The sequence below is a fragment of the Pleurodeles waltl genome, chromosome 7 (genome assembly GCF_031143425.1).
Source record: "Pleurodeles waltl isolate 20211129_DDA chromosome 7, aPleWal1.hap1.20221129, whole genome shotgun sequence".
In the NCBI taxonomy this organism is placed as follows: Eukaryota; Metazoa; Chordata; class Amphibia; order Caudata; family Salamandridae; genus Pleurodeles; species Pleurodeles waltl.
The window spans coordinates 714,460,819-714,485,619 of NC_090446.1; the positions used below are offsets into that span (position 1 = coordinate 714,460,819).

Sequence of the window (24,801 nt, forward strand, 5' to 3'; positions counted from 1 at the left end):
ACCAGTTTCCATCATATGTCAAATGATAATGAGTGAGTCCATGAGGCGAGCAAGCACAACACTTATTCCACTGCTCCCCTGTGGAAATTCTGAAAACAATGGTCCCAAATGGTGTCTTTTATCCCTAAATCCGTCGTTCTCCATCCTTTCTTTTCTATGGCCATCCTTTCATCTTTTCATCCACCCATCCATCTCATTATTCTTTCAATCCATACATCCTTCTCTACAACCATCAGTTCTCTCCATCCATCTGTCTATAACCCTCTCTCAGTCATCGATCTCTCACCCTACCTTTTATTCATCCATGCTTCTATCCAAACTGCCTGGCATCCATCTTTCTCTTCATCCATCTTCTCCATCCATGCTTCTCTGTACCCTTCTATCCATGTAGCTATCATCTATGCATCCACCTCTCCATCTATCTATCCATCTTTTCATTCTATTCTCCATCTTTCTCTTCCTTCCTTTCATGTACTCTTATTGCACTTGTTCCACCACTCAACAGCCCCATCGTGCTATTTTAATATTATTTATGAGCTATTGTTTGGAGACTAGTGCTCCGATCTAAGTCACAAGAGCCATAAACAACATTTAAAGGATTGTATGTTGCACAAGTAACCCAGTGGTGCCAACAGTTTTCTGTGGTAGTCTGTAGTGGCGTTCAAAAGTGTTTTTTGTGAATATCCTTGTGAAAATATTTCAATGGATCTTTCTTTCATAACCAAATGGCAATCCTTATCATGGAAACATACCGAAGTATTTTTTGTGTATACCCTACAAAGGCCTCTTAATGCCTGCCCATTGACATTTCTGCTCATTGTGGTGGCACACGAGTGCCCACTGTAGGTCCTAAAAGGAGCAGTAAGAACTCTCCCTCTCTCTTGATATTGAAGTTGCTTTGCATGGGGGTATACTAAAACAGCTTTATGAAATATTCTGCTTTTGACTTTTTGTTTTTTGAGAATTACATTTGTGCCTCTATTTTAATCCTTAGTAGTCAGACTCATCCATTTATTCAGCCAAGCCTTTTCTCATCAACAAAGCAGACAGAAGGCTGTGGGTCATCAGTAGGTACTGAGAAGAGATAAGACCATCAGACTTGTGCTGCGATGTGTAATCTGAAACTGTTGGGATCTTAATTTAAAGCCAGAATATGCGTTTCACACCGAAAGTAGGAAAAAGCTTGACAAAAATACTTAGACTCACTTGGGTTCTGATAAAATGATTTCCTTGAGAATCGTTACTCAGTGACTGAGGCCAATTGGGTGTGAACCTTCAAAGGTACATGGGAACATGTATGGAAGGAAAAAACTTTGTAGGATGAGGTTTACTGCACTCACAGCTCTTTCTTACTGTAACCTCCAGCCGGCCTCAATGCCACCCTCGTTCTATGAATATTGGAGACGGTCGCACTAATATTAGTATTGGTTGCAGGACTGTTCTTCAGCATAGGTGCTGTATTCTTATTTTCAAAGGGAGGTCCTTAGTGTCCTCATGGAAGATGCTTGTGGTCAGAACAAGTGATTATAAAACTGTTTGTGAGTCCAGATATTTAGTTCCTGAGCTTTATGAACTTCCATTCCAGGATTCCCCTGGTGAGTAGGTCCCGGAGAGCATGCAGGAGGGTCCTGGGATGAATATCCTGACAGCGACTTGTTCAAAGGCCCCTCCAGCAGATGGGAAACAGGTTGCAAGTAGAGTCTGGACTACCGGCTCTTTCTGTGCTCTTTCCTGGGGTGATTTTTGAATGATCTCTAGTCTGTGCCATTCTGCAGTTGTCTGCCCCTCCTGAAGCCATATCTGTGTCCATTATGACTAAAGGTCAGATCAGTCACCACGGTTCATATTATAATCTCGTAAATGTTGAATGACAGACCATAAATTCCTCTGAATTCTAATTGGTGAATTATTCTTCAGGACTTGGTATTAAATTACCTTCTCACATAAATTAGGATGTGTCCCTTGAAAATCATGACAACAGCAACCAATCTGAAGATCATTTTCTTGTTTCTCCTCCCAACTTATGCTACGTATAACTAACCTTATTGTTGCTATCTGTTGGGCCTGTAGTTCACAATCTAGATTCCCTGCAGGAACAACTGAGACTTTCATCCGTTCAAGGTGATAAAATCAGTACAATTAAATTGGCAAGAGTAAACCCGTTATTAACAGTGCTTAGAAACAGTGACGTTGTGGTATAAAGCTCTTTAATACTCGTAGCGGTAGTGGTAGTAGTATACTGTTGGTACTTGCAACAGCTTGCGGCTGCAAGACCGTCAAGAACTATATTGCTACATATCATAAAATCAATACTGTAATTAATGCTGATGAGGTGACGTCTTTAAACGAGTGCCTCTGTGACCCTTGCCACTTTCTAACTTTCAGCGTATCCCACCACTTACGAATCAAGCAGTAGCCGTCCCGTGGTAAGGGGGCATGGGGCAGGAGGAGTTTTTTTTTTCATTCTTCCAGTTGGACACAACCATTCTTTCTTCTCCATGGAATATGGAATGCGCAAGTCACCAGATTTGGCTTGGGTCTCTCTCCTGAGTATTTCTTATGCCTTCAGCTAAAGGCCCTCCAAGCCCACCCTGGCCTGTGTAAAGACCGACCATGCAAAACAGAGGAGTAATTCTTACCCAGGCCTCACATTTTTTGAGGTACCCTTCCCTCATGGTGCAACATATTTAATTCTAGATTGTTAAAAACAAAGCAGACCTCTTTTGATGAGGGAGCTAACGAATATTTCCACAATATGGTGCAAGATGCTGCTCGGTCGTGTTTTCTGTTTGACTACAGGACATTATTGTAAACTTTGAAACACTTTCTCCTCCTGTGAAGGGCCCCGCTTCAAGCTGATGACCTGGGCCTACAAGAACTTCTGACATTGCAGTGTAAAGAGAAGATCTCCCAGAAATCCAACTTAAAGCCCTTGTACGACCTTGTGCGGACTGGGTGCATCCTACTGATGGCATGTAGCAGAAGTGTGAGAGGGTTGGAGAGTGCAGATGGTTCCCAGGGGAACAGAGCAAAGGATTGAAAGGAGTTCAGTACCCAACGTACCACACCCTTCTAGCGGTATTCTGCAACTGTCAGAGGTGGGCATCATCAGGACACTTGGCTTCGAACCCCCATAGGTGGATGTCTGTCTCTGAAGCGTGGGTGAGGGGGTTTCAGTTCTCATCCCACCCCGCTCATCACACATATCCATCAGTCACTGTGTGACTCAGAATATGGGTGTTATGGAAAAGGAACTGCAATCTGACTGTGTGGAGAAGTCTTGGGGCGCTGCTTTCTGCTCCAGGAGCATATGAAAGAGGCATTTTTCTGTGAGGTCAAGTGTACGAGAAATTATTGTCAGTGTTTTCTCATTTTGAATCTTTCCGTATTCAGAGTGCTGAATAATGTATAATTTATGCACATTCTACGAACCGATGCGCTTTTGAGAGGAGGGTTTACAGTGTACCCTTGCATAATCCAACATGTTCTTGAATAGGTCTTAGGGCAGGATAGAAACATTTCATTGCTCATGAAACCTGAATTGTTTCCTTGTTCAAGGTTGACTTTGGTAAGTACTGGAAATGGCCAGCATGCTCCTTTGGGCTCCATCGAGAAGGTGTTTTGTGTGTTGTTAATGGCGATCTTCTCAGTATCCACCTTATAACCCAGACAAGCTTATTATAGTGTTAACAATGAGTCACAAATGTATTTGGTTCCTGCATCAGATTTTGACTTCTGACTTTGGTAGGGCAGCAGAAGGGTGGAACAGAATTCCCTCTAAGTTCCATGAATTCCCCTTTCAGGCATTTCTTCATCACGTTTTCTAATTACAGATATTACCACCAGCAACCATTTCTGTCTATGGAAATTCGTTTTTAGGTCGAGCTTAGGCAGCGCATATGCTGCCTGCAAGACCTGCTGTATTCAGTAAAAGGACTTTGATCCCGCCTGCTGCTTACCATAGGTTGATTCCAGTGTTGCTCTTCTTTACTGACCCCTAACTGGTTCGTGCAGCTGATACATCACTTCTGTCCTTAGCTGAGGAGCACTGGCCAAGTACTATATTCTTACACTTTGAGGGAGGAGCTTGGATGCACCTGAGATTTGTATGTCCTTAGAGCTAAATGGGCATGAGTGGGGACAATGAAGTGAGAGGCCTTATGCTCCCCCATTGCATTGGAAAAAATAAAAAATGTGATAGATTAGGAGTAATGGTTGGGCCTTGAGCAGCAGTGCACTCCAGTGGTGTTTTATAAGGAGTTTGTGGAAAAGCTTGCTACATTCATATTAGAAATGTGCTAGGAGGTGCATTCATGTGTCATAGGGGAGAGGTAAACCCCTTAGATATAAGGACTGCCTCAAGGACCTGGCCACGTGGGTGGTGTTTTCTCTTCTTCTGCAGCTCTCACCTCTAGCTATTCACCATGCCATATAATTCCACTACAGCTAACAATTCCAAACCAACCAACATAATTCCACCTCACACCACATACATTCACAACACTCCAAACAAAAACACATGGGTAAAAGGCATGACCTTTGTTTGAGTTCGTCCATGTCCTCCTAAGACCTTGTGTTCTGGTCTATTTTTAACAAACGTCAAAGGCACATCAGTTTCCTGGTAGCTATAGCTGTCTAGCTGTGAATTGGGAATCGCAGGGCAAGACTGAATAGCCAGTGTATATATATATATACTTTCTCACTTTAACTAAAAGGATCAAGCTACGAACACTCCACTCCCTTAGACTGACAGTACCAACAATGGAGGGTTTTCATCAGAAGCTTTACTGGGGGTTTCTAGATTACAAACACTTTTGCCACCTCAAAATATGTACGCTAAATGGTCAGTTAATTACATTAATGTATCTGAATACCATTAAAGGGCCCATCAATACCTGCTCAACCTATAGATGAATTTGATTAGCAGGGAAGCCTTAGATAAAATGATTGCATTTCCCAAATTTCATTGTAGTACCAGTTGTTTTCTTTTGGGTGGCAAACGCAATAACATGGACACTATTATGGGCTGAGGTGGATGGTTGCGGGAGCACCACAACTTAGCATTGCACACCCTGTCTAGGACCCCTTACAAGGGTGGAATTGCTTTGCCTGACCTCTAGTTGTATTGCTAGGCATCACAACTAATTGTGGTGAACGACTGATAGCAGTGGGAACATGGGCACGACTCACAGAACTTTCTCTTATGCAGGCTGGCTCGATTGACACTCTGATATAACACAGGGCTTGGAGAGTGTTTGTCGAGCTGCCAGGACCTGGACATGCGCTTGAGGTGCTGGGGGCCTAATCCTGGGATGGCTCGCCCATGTTATCACACTTCTGAGAGGAGGCTTTAAAACTTCTCCTGGAAGTGTTTAGAATGCCACATATTCTAACTTGGTAAATGCTGCCTGTGCCACGAACCCCGAAATTGTCATCCAACTCAGAAATACTGTGTCAGACCGGTGGCCTGGTGCACCCAAAGACAACTAAACCCCCACCCCAGAAGTCCATATTGGCCATGCTCTCAGCCAATCCACCCTTCATTGATCTAATGCATCAACTGGAGAACACTCTAGAGAAACATACAGCAATGTTCGATAAGGTGCTTCAGGCCATACAGGACTCCAAGACTGCAATGGCAAAGCAGTTGGGCGCGATCCCAATTGAAACTGGACTGCTGCGTGCTGATCACACCAAGATTGCAGAACAAGTGGATGGCACTGAATTCACGTTATCAGTGACTGGTCCCTCAGTAAAGACCCTGCAGGATCAAGTCTCAACTCCAGGGAAGGAAGTGAGGGCACTCACTGCGAGAGAGGAGGACGCAGAAGGCCGCTGTCGGCGGATTGATATCCATTTTCTGGGTTTCCCTGAAGGGGTCAAGAACCCAAACATTGAGCTGTTCTTTGAAGGGTGACTAACAATGCATGTTCTTACAACTAAGGTCCTGAACCTTTTCTCCATAGAGAGGGCACACAGGATTCCGGGGCACCCACCCTTCCCTGTATCCCCTCCACGACCCATCATAGCGCGCCTTCGCAGTTAACAAGACCGAGGCCTGATATTGCAGTTACTCATGGTGAAGGGCCCGTGTTCCTACAACAGAGTTACAGTCACAACATATCCATTCTTCATGGCGGCGGTGCAGAAGTGATGCAGCACCTTTATAGAGGTTAAGGCGCAGCTCCGCACCTTAGGTCTTTCATCTGCATTACTTCTTCCTGCCAAGCTAAAAGTGATTGACTATTTCCACACAATTTTTTGCTACCCGTGAAAGGCCTAGCGCTGGCCTAGTTCCAAAGGTCTACAGCTTCTCACTGATGCTTCTCAAAGCGAGCCAGGTGGCTGGTCAGATGGGAGGCCAAAGCGTCACCGGTGTCCACAAAAAACTTGCTCCCGCCCTACGGATGAAAAGGCAGCCCAGGAAAGGGTGCGAGCAGTTGCCAAAGTCTCAACTTGAAGCTCCAACCGCTATCTGCCCACAGCCACAGACACTGATGCTGACTCAGAAATAGAAGCTCCTGGATCTATCACTTCCGGAGTGGAATCTCTGATCACTCCAATGTGCTCTCCCAGGAGGGAGGTCCCGGACCCTTGATAGCCAGGGCCCTTCCTGATGGACACACTTTTAGGTACAGTGATGTATTTTTCAGGAGCATGATTCGTCTGTGGGAGTCGGTGCCTACTACCTGAATTACACTGGTTGGGCTCAGGAGTCTTAACAAAGATGTTGGCTGACTTTTTGCGTTCTGAGTTTGGTCCGCCCCTCACCTTTGGTGCATTTCTGAATGGACCTTTTGCTTCATATTGTTATACACCATGAATGTTCTTAGTGTTTGGGTCTTACTGCCACGATGCCCATTGATGTCTAAGCCTCGGGATGGGTGTTTACTTGTATTATGGTTAATGTGGGGTTTTTCCGATCTGACTAAACAGATAATCAGAGGTTTCATTACAATGGGCTTTTCCTTTGATAGTCACATCCTTTTTAACATAGAAACTTTCGCTGTCATGGTAGAGAACTCAAAATATGGTGGATTTACCTTGGCAGAGGAGTTGCCACAACGATGGACTAGAATCCCACCAATCAAACCCTGAATCAGGCTTTGTATCTCTCTAGACCTGTAGCAACTTAGTTTCACAACAAATTCCAATATCCATTATACCAGGAATATGGACACAATTTTGTTTTCATTTATTAAAGCACTGCAAATAAATTCATTGGAAAACGTGCGTTTTCAATGTGGTTCTACCCCTAACCTCTTAGTGTGGCGTTTTCATTGTGAATTAATAAAGTGTAGTCTCGGTAGGATGGTGGAACTAGAAAAATGGCGGGTTACCTTGGTTGGAAGTTGGCCTCGATGTTATGATGTTATCCATTTTCTCTTCGTGTTCTACCGCAAGCCTCCGTGGAAGAACATTCCGACCCTAGTGCAAGACCAAAGGTTACCCCAAGTAGACAAGGTGTCCCCATGATGAGAACAAATCAATACGTGGAGCAGACGGCCCGACAGTGCCGCTCTTACTGCAGTGAATCGAAGAGCATTCAGAATCCTCGGCCAGCTCAAAAATCTCTTTAGCCTGTAATGTCCCGTTCCCAGCCTGGCCCAAGCACACTCATAACTGATGAGTGCTGACAGGGCAGGACCAAGTAAACAGCACACAAAGTGAACACCTTTTCTATGACTTTACTTGCATAAGATGAGGTGCTTTTCCTGAATTTGCAAATGCATTACGAAAAGGCGTGTCAGCTGTGCTCTGTTCCCAGTGATAACTTACAAGCATCCTTCGATGTCTGTTACTGCGGTCATTTCATGTGTACCGTCTTGGATACAGTCTCTGAGGGACCATGGAGAAACGTGCAGATGTACGCGTATCGTGTTGCCTTTCCGAACAAATGTCTGTGTGTATTGTACATTTCTACGCGGGGCAGCATGATGTTTAAGCATCCTCGGGCAAACTGCACTGAGATTCACGCTCTCTGAGGTGCTGTCCTACTTCTCAATTCTTTTTCTCATATTATTCGAAAATCAGAAATAAGGAACTTTCCTGTATTTCTACCCCAGGTGTCAGACTTTGGTACTTTCATCTCTGTCAATAAGGATCTGCATCAGTTTGATACCGGCTCATTGTCCAGGTATAAAGTTTTGGAGTGTGGAGCACTGGCTGTGAAACTTCTTCAGTAGCAAGTTCTCTAAATGAGCGGGCCTTTTACAGAACTAGGGGCCAGATGCATGACCCAGAGTTTTGCGACTCATTTGCGAGTCACAAATTGCAAGTCGCAAAACCATATGTACAACAATTCCTAATGGGGTCGCAAATGACCTACCTCATTAGTACTCATGAGGTAGGTTGCAATTTGTGACCCCATTAGTAATGGCTGTACTCAAAGGGATGGTGGCCTGCTGGGCACAGCAGACCACCATCACTGTGACTGTTTTTAAATGTAGCAGTTTTGTTTTTTGAAATGCATCCCGTTTTCCTTAGAGGAAAACAGGATGCATTTCAAAAACAAAAATTAGAAGTTTTCTTTTGATTTTTTCAGAGCAGGCAGTGGTCTGTTTGGCCACTGCCTGCTCCGAAAATATATTTCCTCTGTCATTCAAAAAGGGCAAGGGGTCCCACGGGTACCCCTTCCCGTTTGCAAATGGGTTAGCAATAATTTGAAATTGATGCTAAATAAGATTGTTTTCTGACCGCATTCATGGTCACAAAACAATAATACATCGCACTGCGACTCGCAATTAGGACTAATTGCGACTCACAAACCTATTTTGTGATTCAGTAAATAGATTACCGAATCGCAAAACAGGGTTTGTACATACCAAAATGCTTTTTTCTTCTCGCATACGGCCCGATTCTGTGAATTGGGCATTTGCGACAAGAAAAAAAGCTACGTACAAGTGATGGGATGCTAACTGCAACAGGAACACTTAGAGTGAGTCAAGGGGTTCCGGGTGAGAGACTGATCTCACTACAAAACGAAATCAGTGCTCTTATGTTGCTACACCGTCTAACTCAAGCATCCTCACCTCTTCACATTCTTCTGCTCCTGATTTCCAGTTCCTTGCACATGGCAAGTTCTGGTTCACACTAACAGTATTGTTGACAGTGGAGAACTTAACTCAGAAAGTCAACGTGTTGCTTGATCAGCATGATCAGTGGTTGTTTTAAGGGCTGCTATTTGTTCTTGGACTACTGATGTCCAGAGTTCTTCTGGAGTACTGCAGGCTGTGACCATAGGCACCTCCTCTCTGACAACTGTGTATCAGTGCTCTATAAAATGTAAACCCTACATGTCTGATTGGCTGAGTGTGAACTGTTGGCCCTTCGGTCGTGCATGGTTTGTATATTTTTCCCCAGTGAGTGTGAAGCGGGTGAAGCTCTCGACAACTTCAGACACTCAGAGTAACTGAGGCAAAATATGAGGGCCGCTGCTCGAACGCCCTAATGGTTTAGCCGCCCCTACGTATTACCACTATCAAGACCATCTTTTCAAGGTTTAAGAAGAGGGGACAAAGCCTTCTCTTTTTTGACTCTTTGGCCTGGAACAGCTTCACAGCAAAAACTCTTACATTTCACAAAAAATAACATTGTATGCTTTTTGTCATTTCACTGACTAAAGCAGATTATCTTTAACATGAGAGTAACGATTATTCAGGCGGCTCTAACTGACCAACTGACTAACCAACTGCAGCCCCTGAGCAGTGTGTTTTTGCCAGAGGTGTGCCGTCAATCCCTCTAATTTGTGGCCCTTTAACAAGTTCTACAGAGGTTGTGAGGCCCACATTATGTACCTGGAAAGCATAACTATTTGGTTATAGTACTTATCTGGTAATTCAGACTTTTCCATAAAGCAAATTATATCGGAACAAGAACCCTGCCCGAACCTCAGTTTACTACTATGATCTCCCAAACAACCAAAGGCAGCTCAGTTTACCCCTTTCCCTCACATATCTCACCTTTGACTCATCCAAAACCCCATATACTACTATAATCTCCCCAACCCCTTTCCACAGACTCTTCCCTCCTCCATCTCACCTTTACCTACTAACAAACTCACATATCCTCTGTTCAAATCAACTCATACTAATATTGTACTGATATTTCCCTATACTAATCCACCACTAATCCTTCTGGGTTCCGCAGTAGCGTGCTACTCGCCGAAAAGCACTTCGACGCCTTATCCGGGGTAGTAAGCGCTATATAAATACAATTACAATTCTAAAACAAAAGTAGAGCCCACAAATGTAATAGGTTATAGAAAAAGGTGGATGAAAACCATACTGTATTGTAGTTTTAACTGGGTTACCCAAATTCTGGCATTGTCAGCTGCTTCCTGGGTGCTCCCTCTCTTGGCATAATTGGACTCTGGGCACATTGATCTCAGAGGACATATTCGCTCCAGCTAATGCTCACAGAGAGTGGTGCAGACCCCAAGTTACGCCCTTAAGCTACATTCTTCTCAAACTTGCACTTTAAACCAGGTCTTTCGAAGACGGGTCCATAAAACAGGGGTAACCAAAGGGTTGTCAGAGAATTACTACAAAAGTGCAGTGTGAATGCAGTTTTAGCAATTGGGTACCTTTTCTGCATCCCAAATCGAGATTTCGCTAATACACACGAACTCCTCACTTGTTCGTTGCAACTCATTTGATTAGTGTTGGGGTTTCTTTAAATAGGAGCAGGGAGAGGGTACCTGCTTTGGCAGCTCAGGCTGGACTTTTCCTACCAGGGCAAGGCCAAAGCTGATTTGCATTTAGCTGGACTTTGTCAGATGGGGACAATGGGTGAAAAACGATGGAATGTTGCCCGAATTATTGCGGTGGCTGAGACGTTTCCAAGAATTCCGCCCATCATCGTTGTGTTTTTACTTTTCTGTTTCTTGCCACTGCAGAAAAATCAATGGTTATATTTGAATAGATCTTTCTCGTAAGATCCAAATGGAAGCAGTCTCTACTACTGTCCAGACGTGTGCCATGAATTATTCATGTTGACATGGGACTCCCACTAGAATTAGTTACACATGTCCTGTCTTGGCCCTCTATTTAATGAATGAAACAGGATGAACCTTGTCTGGTGAATTTGCTGAGCTGGCCGATTCTATCCCGGGGAGGGCTCTGAGAACAGAATGGTTATTATTATGGTTCAGACTTTAATTTGGACGAGAGCAGCAGGAAACAGACACATTTATGATAGACTGTTCCAAACGTTTATTTCCTGTTCTATTATGGGAAGCCTCGACCCAGGGATGTTTAATACAAATGTACATCTTAAACAAAAATACATATGACAATAAATGTATCTTCCACTTGACTTTGCCATGCAATGTGCAAAAAAGTGTTTTGTCTGCTAATATGCTATGCCTTTTTCTGGTTATGTGCTACCTAGAGAGTAATCACTACGGACAACAAATTATTAACTGTTCATGTGGTTGGAAGCAATGGCAGCACATGTACAAGGGTTGCCTTTAGAGATTATACACCCGTAGCACTAACAATTCCCTTTCAGATGTAAGCAACGTCCATTATTGGGCTGAACTGACCTGGCTGTGCAGGGTAGCTCAGTGAGCTGAGCACTTGCCATTAAAGCATGGTGCTCTGCAGACCACAAGTCCCCGTCCCTGCATAACTGGCTTACCGTTCCATCTTTCCAAGCTTGGTAAACCATTACATTGGGTTATTGACGATGCTTAGAAGTGACATAAATGTGGCATGAATCACTATATAAATAAACATTGGCAAAGGCAATAAGGCTGTCTGTAATGTAGGAACGCATACAAAAGATGCATGGTGCAGAGACTCGTCCAGGCCCATTCATTATATTTCTGTAGTCAAACTGTGAGCATTGGGTAAGCACTCGTATGCTACTTAAAACAAATAAGGGATTCTGACTTATAGAAAGATCAGTGCATGTAGGGTTCTGACTGGCAAAAATGTAAAACTAAATCCTGAAAAAAAAAGAATCGGGAAATGCTTCAGAAATAAATGTCAAGAGAAAGTTCCTTTAGTTTCTGTATGTCATATAGGTTTCCATTTGTGTACATATCACTCCGTTCTGTGTCTTGGACCTTTTTATATATTTGGAGGTACTGTCCCGCTGCCATTTTACTCTGACTGGACATTTCTCATAATTGCTGTTCTGGGGCCATAACACATAAAGGTGCAGATGTACGAAGAATTTTTGAAATCGCAAATGGCCCAGTTCGTAGAATCGAGCCGTGTGTGGGCTCAAAATGCTTTTTTATGCGATTCTACAGAATAGCAGTTTGGGTTTACGATTCGGTATTTGGATGGGGCGGGTTCAGGGCATCCCTTCCAAATACCAAATTGCAGAGATATGTATTAATGTTTTGCGGCTGAATGTAGTTGCAAAACATTAACATTATACCGCCAACTCAAACGAGGTGGTAAGCCATTCGTACATGGGAAAGGGGCTCCCAAGAGACCATTTCTTCTTTGAGAATGTTAAAAATATATATTTTTAAGAATGGGCAGTGATCAGAGTCCCATGTAAAAAAAAACATTTAATGTGTGCCATTTTCCTTTAAGGAAAATGGGTTAGATTTAAAAAAAAAAAAGAAAAAAAATGATTGCTTTATTTTAAAGCAATCACAGACATGGTGGTCTGCTGACCTCGGCAGGCCAGCATCCTTGTGTTGGTTGTCATTCCTAATAGGTCGCATATTGTGAGTTAGAACTCTTTGAGGCCCGCTAGGAATCGCTAATTAAAAAATAAAACTTTCATACATTAAGATTAACGATTACTAAATAGTGATTGGTAAAAGTCTGCATTTTGAAATCGCTATTCTTTATATTCATACAGATAGCTCTAAGAGAGAACTGCTAGTGCTAATTTAAGGCACCATCTTTGCCAACGTTTTGGTCTCATCATGTCTACAATATTTGAAGATCTGGAGTAGCAATATTTACCACCTTAAACGGTGTAGTAAATAGTTGCTTATCAGAGGAACTTTAAAAGCATGTGCAATGTGTATTGGGAAATGTAGCAGCATTTGCTGACATATCAAAAATAAACAATAATGTACACAAAGTAACATAACAAGACGATTGAAACATACCAAGGCACAACAAAACAACAACAGTTGAAACCAACCACAACTGTACATCTTAGCAACATCACGTTGCAATAAGGCCTTCTGGCCTAAGTATCTAAAGAGTACACAATCTTCAAACACATCACTGAAGTGGAAAGTGCTCCTTTGCCACTGGTGATATTTAGTAGTGTTATTTGTAGATGTAATTCTTCTGATGCATCTTTAGCACAGCAAACCCCAGTATTTTTTTTAACATGATATCAAGTCAAAGATATCTCTTTACTGCCGTACCGATTTTGGGATTTCTATCACTTTATAGGTCAAAAGATAACTTATTTAATAAAGGTGTGATCTCTATCTCACACACCCCTCATAATATTGCTATATGCCCAACTACTACTCAAAATCTAAAATAATACTATTTATTGGAATTGTCTTAAAATCTCCTATTTACGTTATCAGGAGTCCCTGAATACCAGCTGAGCTGCTGATACTCAATCCACCTTGTTTATTAACTGAAAGCAGGTGACATATTTACAAAGTAATTAGGCAAACTACTTCCAGTAATTTACCTTTCTTTCAACTCAGGGGTAGAAAGAAATGTGCAATTGTGGTCTAAACCGAACCACCATGATCCCATGTGTACCGTAGTAAAGTAATAATTACGCAGTAGGATGCCTTGCTGGAGTAGGTAGCTGGGAGGACTGTGGCCAGCATACCGCTAAGGGTGACCCAGGCTCGTTCAATTGCTTTCACTATCTAAGCATTTCCAAGGGAACATGTTGTGATTTTAATCTTTGTGTAGGGAACATTGTGGTATTACATTGCATGATTATTTACTTTCATGTTGGCCGTGGCTGTGCATTGGGGGACGGCCATCATGAATCAAAGTGCAGTGTCCCGGCAGACAGAGCTGCATGGATCAGCATGGAAAATCAGACACCAGCAGCACTGGTGGGACATCACCAGGAAAAGGAAGAACAACAAAAATAAACCCAAAAGGCTGATGCACAACGCTAGACCTATTGACTTTGAAACAATTCTTGTTTGCCTGAGCTGCACCCTCACAGAAGCATTTCCTGTAAAGTTACAGTTTACACTCATTTTTTAAAGTACTTGGGTAAATTAAGACTTTCCCCAAAATATACAAGGACTTGAGTTAGAATAGAAAATATGCCTTCCCTGCATCCACAAACCATCCTGCTGCCTTAAGGATGCTATTGCAGGCAAGAAACTCAAACGACAATAAACAGAAAGCACATACGCCCAAATCCAGCCAACTGTTCTGGGATCATACTTTAAAACCCATATGAGGGAATAAAGCACTATATAAACAACACAATAAAATACAAATTTGACGAATGCTTTCATCAATTTTAACCCTATCATTACTGCATTTCACCATACCTGAAATATTCAGACTCCACTGGGTCGCAGTTTAGCAAGCTTAATGAATAACTCTCACTTACAAGTTTGTCCCCGATAATGAGTACTATCCAGCGTTGCCCCCCTGCCTGCAGGAGCCACTGCAAACCTTTAACTAAGCAATAATAAACATGTAGTTTATTATCGTTTCGTTGTTAAAGATTTGCAGCGATCCAGTGGAGTCTGATTATTTCAGGTATGATGAACATTGAATCAAACACTGGGCCACTTGTAATGAGGACCTTAGAGGGACGTATTATCTTGGCCATAAAGAACTAAAAGGAATATTCCAAACTATGTTTATTATCGTTTAGTTATTAAAGGGGCGAGGCATTGGGAATGACGAGGATGAGGGGGAGTGCACAGTACTCCCCCTCAGTGCACATGTATGTTTGGCCGGCCATCTCAGGCCGGCCAAACACACATGTGCACTTTGCTCTCTCCAGCCCGGTACTGGGTTGCTGGGCTGAAGAGAGTAGGCACAGGCTCCCAGTATGCCTTTGAGTGCCCAGCCAGGGTGCTCCAGCCAATCCTAATGCTGCTTTCGTGCAGCATTATGATTGGCCGCAGGGCAGACTGGGAACCTGTGCATCCTGTGACCAGGAAGAAGGAACGGTGGCGAGGAAGCGAGACAGGTAAGTTTTTTTTTTTTTTTTTAATTTAATGTTTATTACCCCTCCCTCATTTTTCTTCCCAGTGAATTTTAGCAATTTTTACTAAATTAATCAGCGAGAAACTGTGGGAGTGCAGACTTGGCTGCCAAGCTCCTAATATGTGCAGAAACAGCAGTTAGTGTACTATCACTATAACTCGACTCCTTGCTAGGAAAATCGGAACGAACAAAGCTCATGTCAAATCAAGTGTTTACTCTGCAAACATCCGCAACTGCTGCGATTCTGTCCTAAATGTCTGTTATTGCAGTATTTAATTTTGCAAAACAGTGCAGTAAACAGGATAAAATGTGGATCAGGAACCTGACCAAAGAATCGATCTTGAAACCTTGCTGGGGTGGAGGATAGGGAGGAACATTGAGGAGTGAGTGACCGCTGAGTTCCTCAGCCAATCCTGCCAGTGCTAATTATAGAAGCACACTGTTTTCTCATAGCACCTGCAATTGGTTAGTGTAAATAAAGAAAATTCCTGGATTCTCTGACAGATTTTGAAGTATTGGGATAGTCCAAGAACTTCTTTTCCTAGCTGCCTGTAAGGTCTTGGGCGTGTCCCAGCTCTCGCCTGGGTGGGTTGGACACCCTTATTATTCTCGGTTTGTGCAAAATGAGACATGTAATAGAAAATCACTCAGTGCTAGCTGCCATGGTAGCTCAGTAAGATGAACATTAGTGCCTGAAACAAGCAGTGATCTGCAAGTGAAAACAAGAACATCTTAAGGATTTTGGGGACCCTGGCCTAAAAGTATTTTTAGGGGTCCCTGTTCGAAACAGCTTTGAATTTGTGACCTAAATTCAGCACGTACAGTGCACAGACACACTCCGCCAAGTTGTAAATATTTTTACATCTAATATTCAGGGATAGTGAGGTGTGTTTTCAATGTTGTAACAGCAGCAGCTCACCAGTATTACTGCAAATAATCTCTGAGACAACCTCTCATTTCTCATAGGTGAGGTCCTGTTTTAATCTGAAAGAAACATTTTAGGGTCTAGCCTGCGAGTGCATGTGCTAGCCCATGAGTCTTGCTTGTGAGACTGTTGTGTACAGTATTGGGCTTAGAGCCTGAGTGTCGCTTACCATTTGTTGACTTGCATGGCCCTCTGCTTTACTGCCTTGTAATTCGTCACTGCAGCCCTGGTATTATTTCCATTCTTCTGTGTGGAGCACAGACCAAGCATTGATTGATTCAACATAATCAGTGCCTGTGCGCTGCTCCCAACTTGACTGAGGTACTATTTTGCTCTTTTTAATTTTCAGTGCCCTGAAAACAGATGGCACGTGATGGTAAAAAAACGTGCCCAGCAGGACAAAAAAAATTGTTAGCTATAAAAATATGTTTTAGAGCTAACTTTGTTTTATTTTGCCAAGCCTTCTTTTCTTACTTTGCACTCATGTTTTCTTTTGTTTTTGCTCATGGGCACTGTTCTCAAAATATGACAATTATCTTGTTCTAAATATTGCAAAACAATATTGTTTTTTATTATGTATAATTTCTGAAATGATGCTTTTACACATGGTCGTGCAGTACACCCCAATCCACCCCACTCCAATCTGCCCCACTACAATTCACACCAATACACAGCACTCCACCCCACACCAATCCACCCCACCCCAATCCAATCCACTCCAATCCACCCCAATGTAATCTGCCGCACTGCAGTTCACCCCACCCCAATCCAAAGCAATCTACACCACTCCAAAACAATCTGCCCACTACAATCCAAAACAATCTGCCCCACGCCAATCTGCCCTACTCTAATCCAAAACAATATGCCCCATTCCAAAACAATATGCCTCACTCATATCTACCCCTTCCAATCTGCCCCATTACAATTCAAAACAATCTGCCCCACTCCAATCCAAAACAATCTGCACCACTCCAATCTGCCGAGTCCAGAACAAAAAGCGCCACTGCAATCTGCTGCACTCTCAGTCCAAAACAATCTGTCCCACTCCAGTTTGCCCCACTGTAATCCAAAACAATCTGCCCCACTCCAATCCGTCTCACTCAAGTCTGCCACACTTTAATCCAAAACAATCTGCCCACCTGCTATCTGCCCCATCCCAATCCGAAACAATCTGTCTCACTTTTATCCGCCCCACTCCAATCTGCCCCACTCCAATCCAAAACAATTGTCCCACTCCAATCTGCCCCACTCCAATCCAAAGCAATCTGTCCCACTCCAATCCGCCCCACTCCAATATCCCCCACTCCAACCCAAAACAATCTACACTGCTCCAATCTGTCCCACTTAAATCTGCCCCACTCCAATCCAAAACATTCTGTCCCACTCAACTCTGCCCCACTCCAATCTGTACCACTCCAATTATAAACAATACGCTTCACTCCAATCCAATCCACCTCACCCCAATAATCCACCTCACGTCAATTCAAGCCACCCCACTCCATCCACATTCACTCCACTCCATTCCACAGCCACTCCCATCCAATCCACTCCCATCTAATCCACCCCAAACTTACCCAATCCCCACTCCAATTCAATCCACCCCACTCCAATCCACCCTAATACAATCTGCCCCAGTCCAATTTGCCCCACTCCAATCCATTCTACCCCAATCCATCCCAATTCACCCCATTCCAATCCACCCTAATACAATCTGCCCCAGTCCAATGTGCCCCACTCCAATCCATTCCATCCCACTCCATCCCAATTCACCCCACTCCAATCCACCACAATCCACCCCACTTCAATCCAATCCACCCCACACTAATACAATCTACCCTAATCCAGCCCAGTCCATTCTACCCCACTCTGATCCATTCCAACCCATCCCAATCCAACCCAGCCAACCCAAATCCAATCCATTCCACCCCACCCCAAGCTACTCCACTCCAGTCCGATCCACCCCAGTCCACTCCAATCCAACCCACTACACTCCAATCCATTTTAACCCACTCCAGTCCAACACACCCTACTCCAATACACAACACTCCAATCCAATCCAACCAATCTACCCACTCCAGTCCACCCCACTGCAGTCAAGCCCACTGTTAACCAATCCACCTCAGTCCAATCCTATCCACCCACACCACCCTAATACATCCTACTGTAATCCACCCTTCAGTCTATAATAACGTACCCTACTCTAGTCCAATCCACCTTAATCTACCCCACACCAATCCAGTCCACGCCACTTCAATCCAGTGTACCCCAATCCACTCCAGTCCAATTCACCCCACCCAACTCAGTTCACCCAATTCCAATCCACCCCACCCAATTCAGTCCACCACACCCCAATCCAATCCACCCCACCCCTTTTCCAATCCACCCCACCCCTATCCAAAACACCCCAATCCAACCATCACACTCAATACAATCCTTCCCACTCTAATCCACCCCACATTCCAATCCACCCCCTCTAAATCCATTCCACCTCACTCAATCCAATCCACCTCACTCCAGTTCACCCACCCCAATCTAATTCACCCCAATCAGATCCACCCCACTCCAGTCCCTCACTCCATCTCACCCCAATCTAGTCAAATTCACACAACCCCAATCCAACCACTCCAATCAAATCCTCCCGCTCCAGTGTACCCAACCCCGTTTCATTCCACTCTTCCCTACTCCAATCTACCCCACCCCAATCCAGTCGACCCCACACTAATCCAGTCCACCCCACCCCACTCCAATCCAATCCATCTACTCCACCTCAATGCAACACACCTCACTCCAATCCATCCCACTCAAATGCACCCCACTCCAATCCAATCTACCCAACACTACTGTAATCCAGTGTATCCCACTGCTGCCCACCACACCCCAATCCACCCCACCCCATTTCATTCCAATCTATCCCACTACAGTCCATCACACACCAATTCACCTCACCCCATTTCAATCCACCCCACTCCAATCCAATCCATCCCACCCCACTCCAACCCACTCCACTCACTCCTGTCAACCCTACTCACTCTAATCCACTACACTCTACTGGAACCCACCCCATTCTATCCCAATCCAGTCCAGTGCACCCTGTCCCAGCTCAATCTACCCCAATCCAATTCAGTCCATCAGGCCACTCCAATCCAATCCACTAGCCCACTCCAATCCACCACACTCCAGTGCAATCCAGTCCACCCCACTCCAGTCAATTTTACCCCGCTCCAGTGAATCCAATTGGCCCCACTCCAATCCAATCCAGCCCAGCCTAATCCACCCTACTTCAATCCAATCCACCCCAGCCCTATCTCTCCAATCCAAAGCACCCTATCCAATCTAATCCACCGCACTCGAGTTTCCCCCAAATCCGATCCACCTCACCCCATTTCAATCCACCCCACTCCAATCCATCCCACACCAATCCACCCCACTCCACTCAATCCACCTCACTCTACCGCAATCCAATCCACCCCACTTTACTCCAATCCAGTCAGCCCCAGTACCTCAATCCACTCCACCATATTCCACCCCACTCCACAACACTTTCTGTCACTGAATCACTGAACTCTACTCCCCTCAACTCTACTTCTCCTACTCCACTCTAGAACACTCCAACAAATGCACTCAGTGACATTCTACTCCTCCCCTCCACTCTGACACTCCACACTACTAACTTGTAGCCATGCTGAACAGCAGGCACACTGGTGTACAACATGGCAAAATACATTTCCAAATCAAATAGCTGTAGTATAGGCAAGACCTATTGGCTTTGCCAAGCTGTTTATGGATGTTGCATGAACATAAACACATTGGGCCTCATTACAACCCTGGCGGTCAAAGACCGCCAGGGCTGTTTTGGCGACTGTACCGCCAACAGTCTGGCGGTACGATCTTGCTAATTACGACCATGGCGGAAGCGCCGCGGTCGCACCGCCGGGACCGGCGGTGCGACCGCCATGGTTGTCCCGACGGTTTTTATCCTCCAGGGCAGCGCTGCCCAGTGGATTGCGAGTCCCTGGCGGGAAGGGGAGTCGCGGGGCCCCTGGGGACCCATGCACTTGGCATGGGCAGTGCATGGGCCCCCAGGCACAGCCCCACCCTGCTTTTCACTGTGTGCACAGCAGACAGTGAAAAGCGCGATGGGTGCAGCTGCACCTGTCGCACGGCCGCAACACCACCGGCTCCATTAGGAGCCGGCTCCCATGTTGCGGCCGACATCCCCGCTGGGCCGGCGGGCGGAAACTCTGTTTCCGAGTGCCGGCCCAGCGGGGATGTCAAAATGGGGCCGGCGGGAGTGCGGCCGCATTGGCGGCCGCTCAGCGGTACAACCTTGGCGGGCGGCCTCTGCCACCCGCCAAGGTTGTAATGAGGGCCATAATTTCTCTGCAAAATGTTTGTAATAGAGCTTGACACATCACCCACATTAAAATAATAGATTAAATGAAATACGATATTTAAGACAGGCTGTTTAAGAATGATTCAAGGTCATCAGGTCAAGACTCTCTGAAGAGCAGAACTGGCTCTATCATGGGACCCCGTGAAAGGGTGGTGCCCAGGGCCAGAGCCCACTTTGGCCAGACTTTAAAAAGTGTTTGGGTCAGGAGTTTAAATCCGCCAAGGCGACTCAGCTTTCCATCTCTCTGAAAGTCATCAAAATGTGTATATCTGTTATTTACAGTGCTTAGAAATGGCAGCCTGAAGCGCTGTATATTTTATTATTAATATTATTGCTCCCTATTGCCCTCGATACAGCCCTATGTCCAAGGCCAGTTTTGACTGCTGCTATACAGTGGACGCTGAAGGATCTTCAGGACCTCCGCTCTCCTCACTGCCACCACTAAGATTTTGCAAATTATTAGCAAACTCAAGGTATTGTGATGGAAGTCAAGAGGGATCCATCCTTATCCAATACGACGTGAAACACCTTAATAAACACCAATGCATTCAAGTACAGATGTGGATTAGTCGAAGGAGGGTCCGGGGCAACGTGGTGACATAATATAGAGGGTGGTAAATGAATTGAACCTCTTTTGTACAGCGAGTGAGAAGTGAAATCAGTAAATTAGTACAAGAAGTTCAGGGAGAGATCATTGGGAGTGAAAAAGCAAAGATATAACTGGGGAGCCGCTTCATGTGCACTATGATGCTAAAGGCAAACGGGACGAAGGATAGTTGTGCCTGTTTTATCACTAACTGTCTCTATTACCACCTGCCCTCAGAAAGGATGCTAAAAGTATTTGGTGTGTTACTCCCATTGTTTTAGCCACAAATACTCACAGGGCAGTTGGTGTAAACGCGGCTTGCGTTAGGAGTTGTTGCATCCACAGTTCCCTGCATACTCTAGATGAGGGAGTAAGTAGAGTCAGCCTTGCTGATGCAGGACTAGACCTTGAAAAGCTAGATGAATCCTATCAGCACTTGGGCGTCTTCGGTATGAATGGCCTTAAAGTAGTAAGTATGCCAGAAAACAGATCACTTGTGAAAATTCACTGATCGTTTTGGAGTTCAAGGTTTCTAACACTGCATCGTTTAGAAAAAGACAGCGCTATTCTGAAATATTCAAGGACATAAAAAGGTAAACCAATGATTGACAATTTCTAGTGTTCCTGTTCTGGTTACACATGCACCTTGTTTCTACTGGTCCAGCATTATGTTCAGTACAAGCTGCCTTTTCGCACCAGCTCTGCTTGAGTAGAAACTAGAGAGTGATTTTAATTGTCATGTATGAATAATTACTGTATTGCAATAGATACAAATCCCACTATGTTTGGCCTGCTGAATGCTGCCTCTTTCATCAACCTCCTTCTCCTCAATCCTGCAGAGTTTGTCATCTCCATCTTTGAAAAGATGCAAGCCCAGGAAATCCTGCGGAGTCTGCGGCTGCCTGAGTTTGATGACTTCAGCCAGTTCTTCCGCAGTTTGCCCGCCACAGCCTTAGTGGGATTCGGCGCATTCGCAGCAGTCATCGCATACTGGTTGGCCAACCGACCCAAAGCGCTCAAGCCTCCATGCAATCTCCACATGCAGTCAGTCGAAATTGAGGTAAGAGGGGCTCATCATGGGCAAAATGCAACTTTAACATAGTTGGATCCATGTTATAAGATTTTACGCGGGACACCATAGGTAAGATGGCTTTTTTTCACTTTGTAGTGCTGCAAATTATTACAATTAGGAGTTCTGTATATTAACTTTCTTCAGATCCTCTTCGGAAGCACATTAGTATCTCGGCCCATCAGCAGTGTGGCTTTTGTTGAAAGGGAAAGAAACGCTTTGCTACCTACAGGTTTCCAATGTTTTGTTGCTCCACTCGTAAAATGACCATCATAACTGTAGTGTGACAGTATAACCCCAAGTTCCATTACACTTACATTGGGTGCGTTTTTACAGAAGAAGAAAAAAATGCTACTACTCCCAGAGTGTACTGATTTGTTAAATGAACACTCAGAAGTACTCAAGAGGTGTCCCGTCATAAAGTTTTAGGCACCATTATTGACAGGACGAGGAGAGAAGAAGAATTTAATCAGCATTGCTTCATAGTCCTTCACATTAAAGGTGATGTTCCTTAGGGGTCAGTGTTCTAAAATATTCTCTCCCTCTGCTGTGAACAAGTGCTATGTAATGAATGGGTAATGTGCATTTGAATTTAAGATCTCAAAGGGCTTCAGAATGCCTCGATTATGTACTAGCCATCTTATTCCAGTGACTCCTCACCCTTCTCCTTACATCATAGATGAGCTTCCTTTCAAACCAGCCCCCCTGCTGTGTAAAACTACAAAACTCAAGCATTGGTTGCCATAAATAGCGTTCTCCCCATCAACCCTCGTGTGTTACTGTCAAAGTCTCAAACAACAAACCAACAACACTTCTGTAAGGGCTGGAACATGAAAGAAGTACTTGGATAAATAACGTTCTCAGTTGTAATTAAGGAATCACCTCCTATCATTTTCTTCATCTCAGTTTGTACATCTTACGTGAGATCCATACAGCTTACATAGGCCTCCTAATCTGTCTATGCTTCTTCCTCAGGATGAAGCTCAAATGAGATTTGATCATGCCCCCGACAGTGTTCACATACAACAAGAATCTCGAACCTAACTTCAAAGCATTGGCCTCATCCACTTATAGGCAATCTCCCCACTCTTCTGCCCAAGACCTTGCCATGTGCTTCGTGAAACACCCAATCATCATTGACACTCCCCTATGTCACATGCATTTAATGTAATCACCTGCTCAATGTGGCGAATGAAACCATAAAGCACAATACCCATAGCAACATTTACAAATAAACAAACAGCGGTGGAATTCATGTATTGTGTACGAGGCCAGGGCTGGAAACAATTTCCATTTAGCTTTAGAATGAAAAAATACCTTACAGAACCAAGATCATGCTCTAGGACCTGTCTAGGAAGGTTTTTTAGCAGAAAGGCCCATAAATCAAACATTCCAACACCCCTTTGTAGTGGCCATCAAAAAGCAGGTTTTCACAGACAACAGCATCAATTTCCTCAATTGTCAAAGTCCCATGCAAAACAGGTAGCACATCAGGGCAATAAAAAAACCTGCAAGACGACAAGAATGGTAGTCCACAATGCAATCTTCCTCGTGGGTCCTAAATGTCCTGATGTGTGCTCACTGAACTTGTAGTGGGAGTGAAACAGCTATAACTCAAGGCACTCCTGAAGGAACTGAAGCACCTCTGCCAGATCAGAATCTCAAGGGCATAGTTCAATAGCACCGCGCCAAACTTGGGAAGAGCTCAATCATGGTCATTGCCCTAAGAGTGGTAACCCAGCTAAAACCGTGAACTTCTATTGAATGATAGAAACCTGCTGATGCCTTTTCATTTGAAAGACAAAATATTTAGTGTCTATCAGGACATCATTGGAAGAAACAGGGAACTTATGGGATGAAGTGTCATTGCAAAGACCCGCTCCCATCCACGTCCAACTACTGTACGAGGGAACAAACCGATTCACCCCCAACTACAGACTTTCACAGTCATCCAAGCCTTCTTCCTTTTTATCTGTGCCAGCTCTCTGGGAGTTAGAAACAAAGGGCTACACTAGATTACGTGGCCAGTGGCAAGATAACACATTCTGGACCCCCTGTACTCCTTTTTTTCCATAACTAGGAACAGATGGGCGTGGGAGAGAAACGCTTTCTCCCAGGGACTCCACATGAGTTAGCAACTTGCAATGAGTATTCGCAGGTGCTTTACATTTATGTGCGTATTTATTTGGTCTTTGTAAAGTGTAACCTGCTGCTACAGCACTTTTGTGGTGTGGTACAAAGATGGTGACTGTGATCTCAGTTTTTTTAATTCTCTGGGCCACGCATATTAGTTGTACACACTGAAATATTAAGATTCCATCTAAATCATATACCCAGGATGAAAAATCTTGCTGGGAAGGATGCCCCTTTATCTGATAGTCTGCTAAAAGTGATAGGTGGTAGGGCAAGTATTAGAGACATGAATGGAATAAAAAAATATATTAGTAATATGTACCAGGAAATGTGTGAGGGCCACAGTGCTGATTTTGGGAGAAAGCTCAAGATTTTTTGTTAAAGCCTTAGGTCTCCACACTCATTTACAATCCTAGAGTCACATGGACCCTTGTTGCACATTGTGGGATTTAGACTCAATATTGGGAGACCTAACACATTGACATATCTTGAGAGGCAAAACATTTCTGTGCTGAGTGATTGTTTCCCTCAATATTTATATCAGTCATTTTTTTGTTATTG

General features: G+C 44.2%; 1 protein-coding gene across 4 annotated transcripts in view; it reads left to right on the forward strand.

The window, feature by feature from the left end:
• ACSL6 (acyl-CoA synthetase long chain family member 6) overlaps positions 1-24,801 on the forward strand; it is a 389,555-nt gene that overhangs the window by 170,229 nt on the left and 194,525 nt on the right. For all 4 annotated transcript variants that reach the window (XM_069199190.1, XM_069199189.1, XM_069199191.1 and 1 more), the window contains exon 2: positions 21,878-22,098. In XM_069199190.1, coding sequence (XP_069055291.1) covers positions 21,878-22,098 — 221 coding nt within the window. The remainder of the gene's footprint in view (positions 1-21,877; positions 22,099-24,801) is intronic.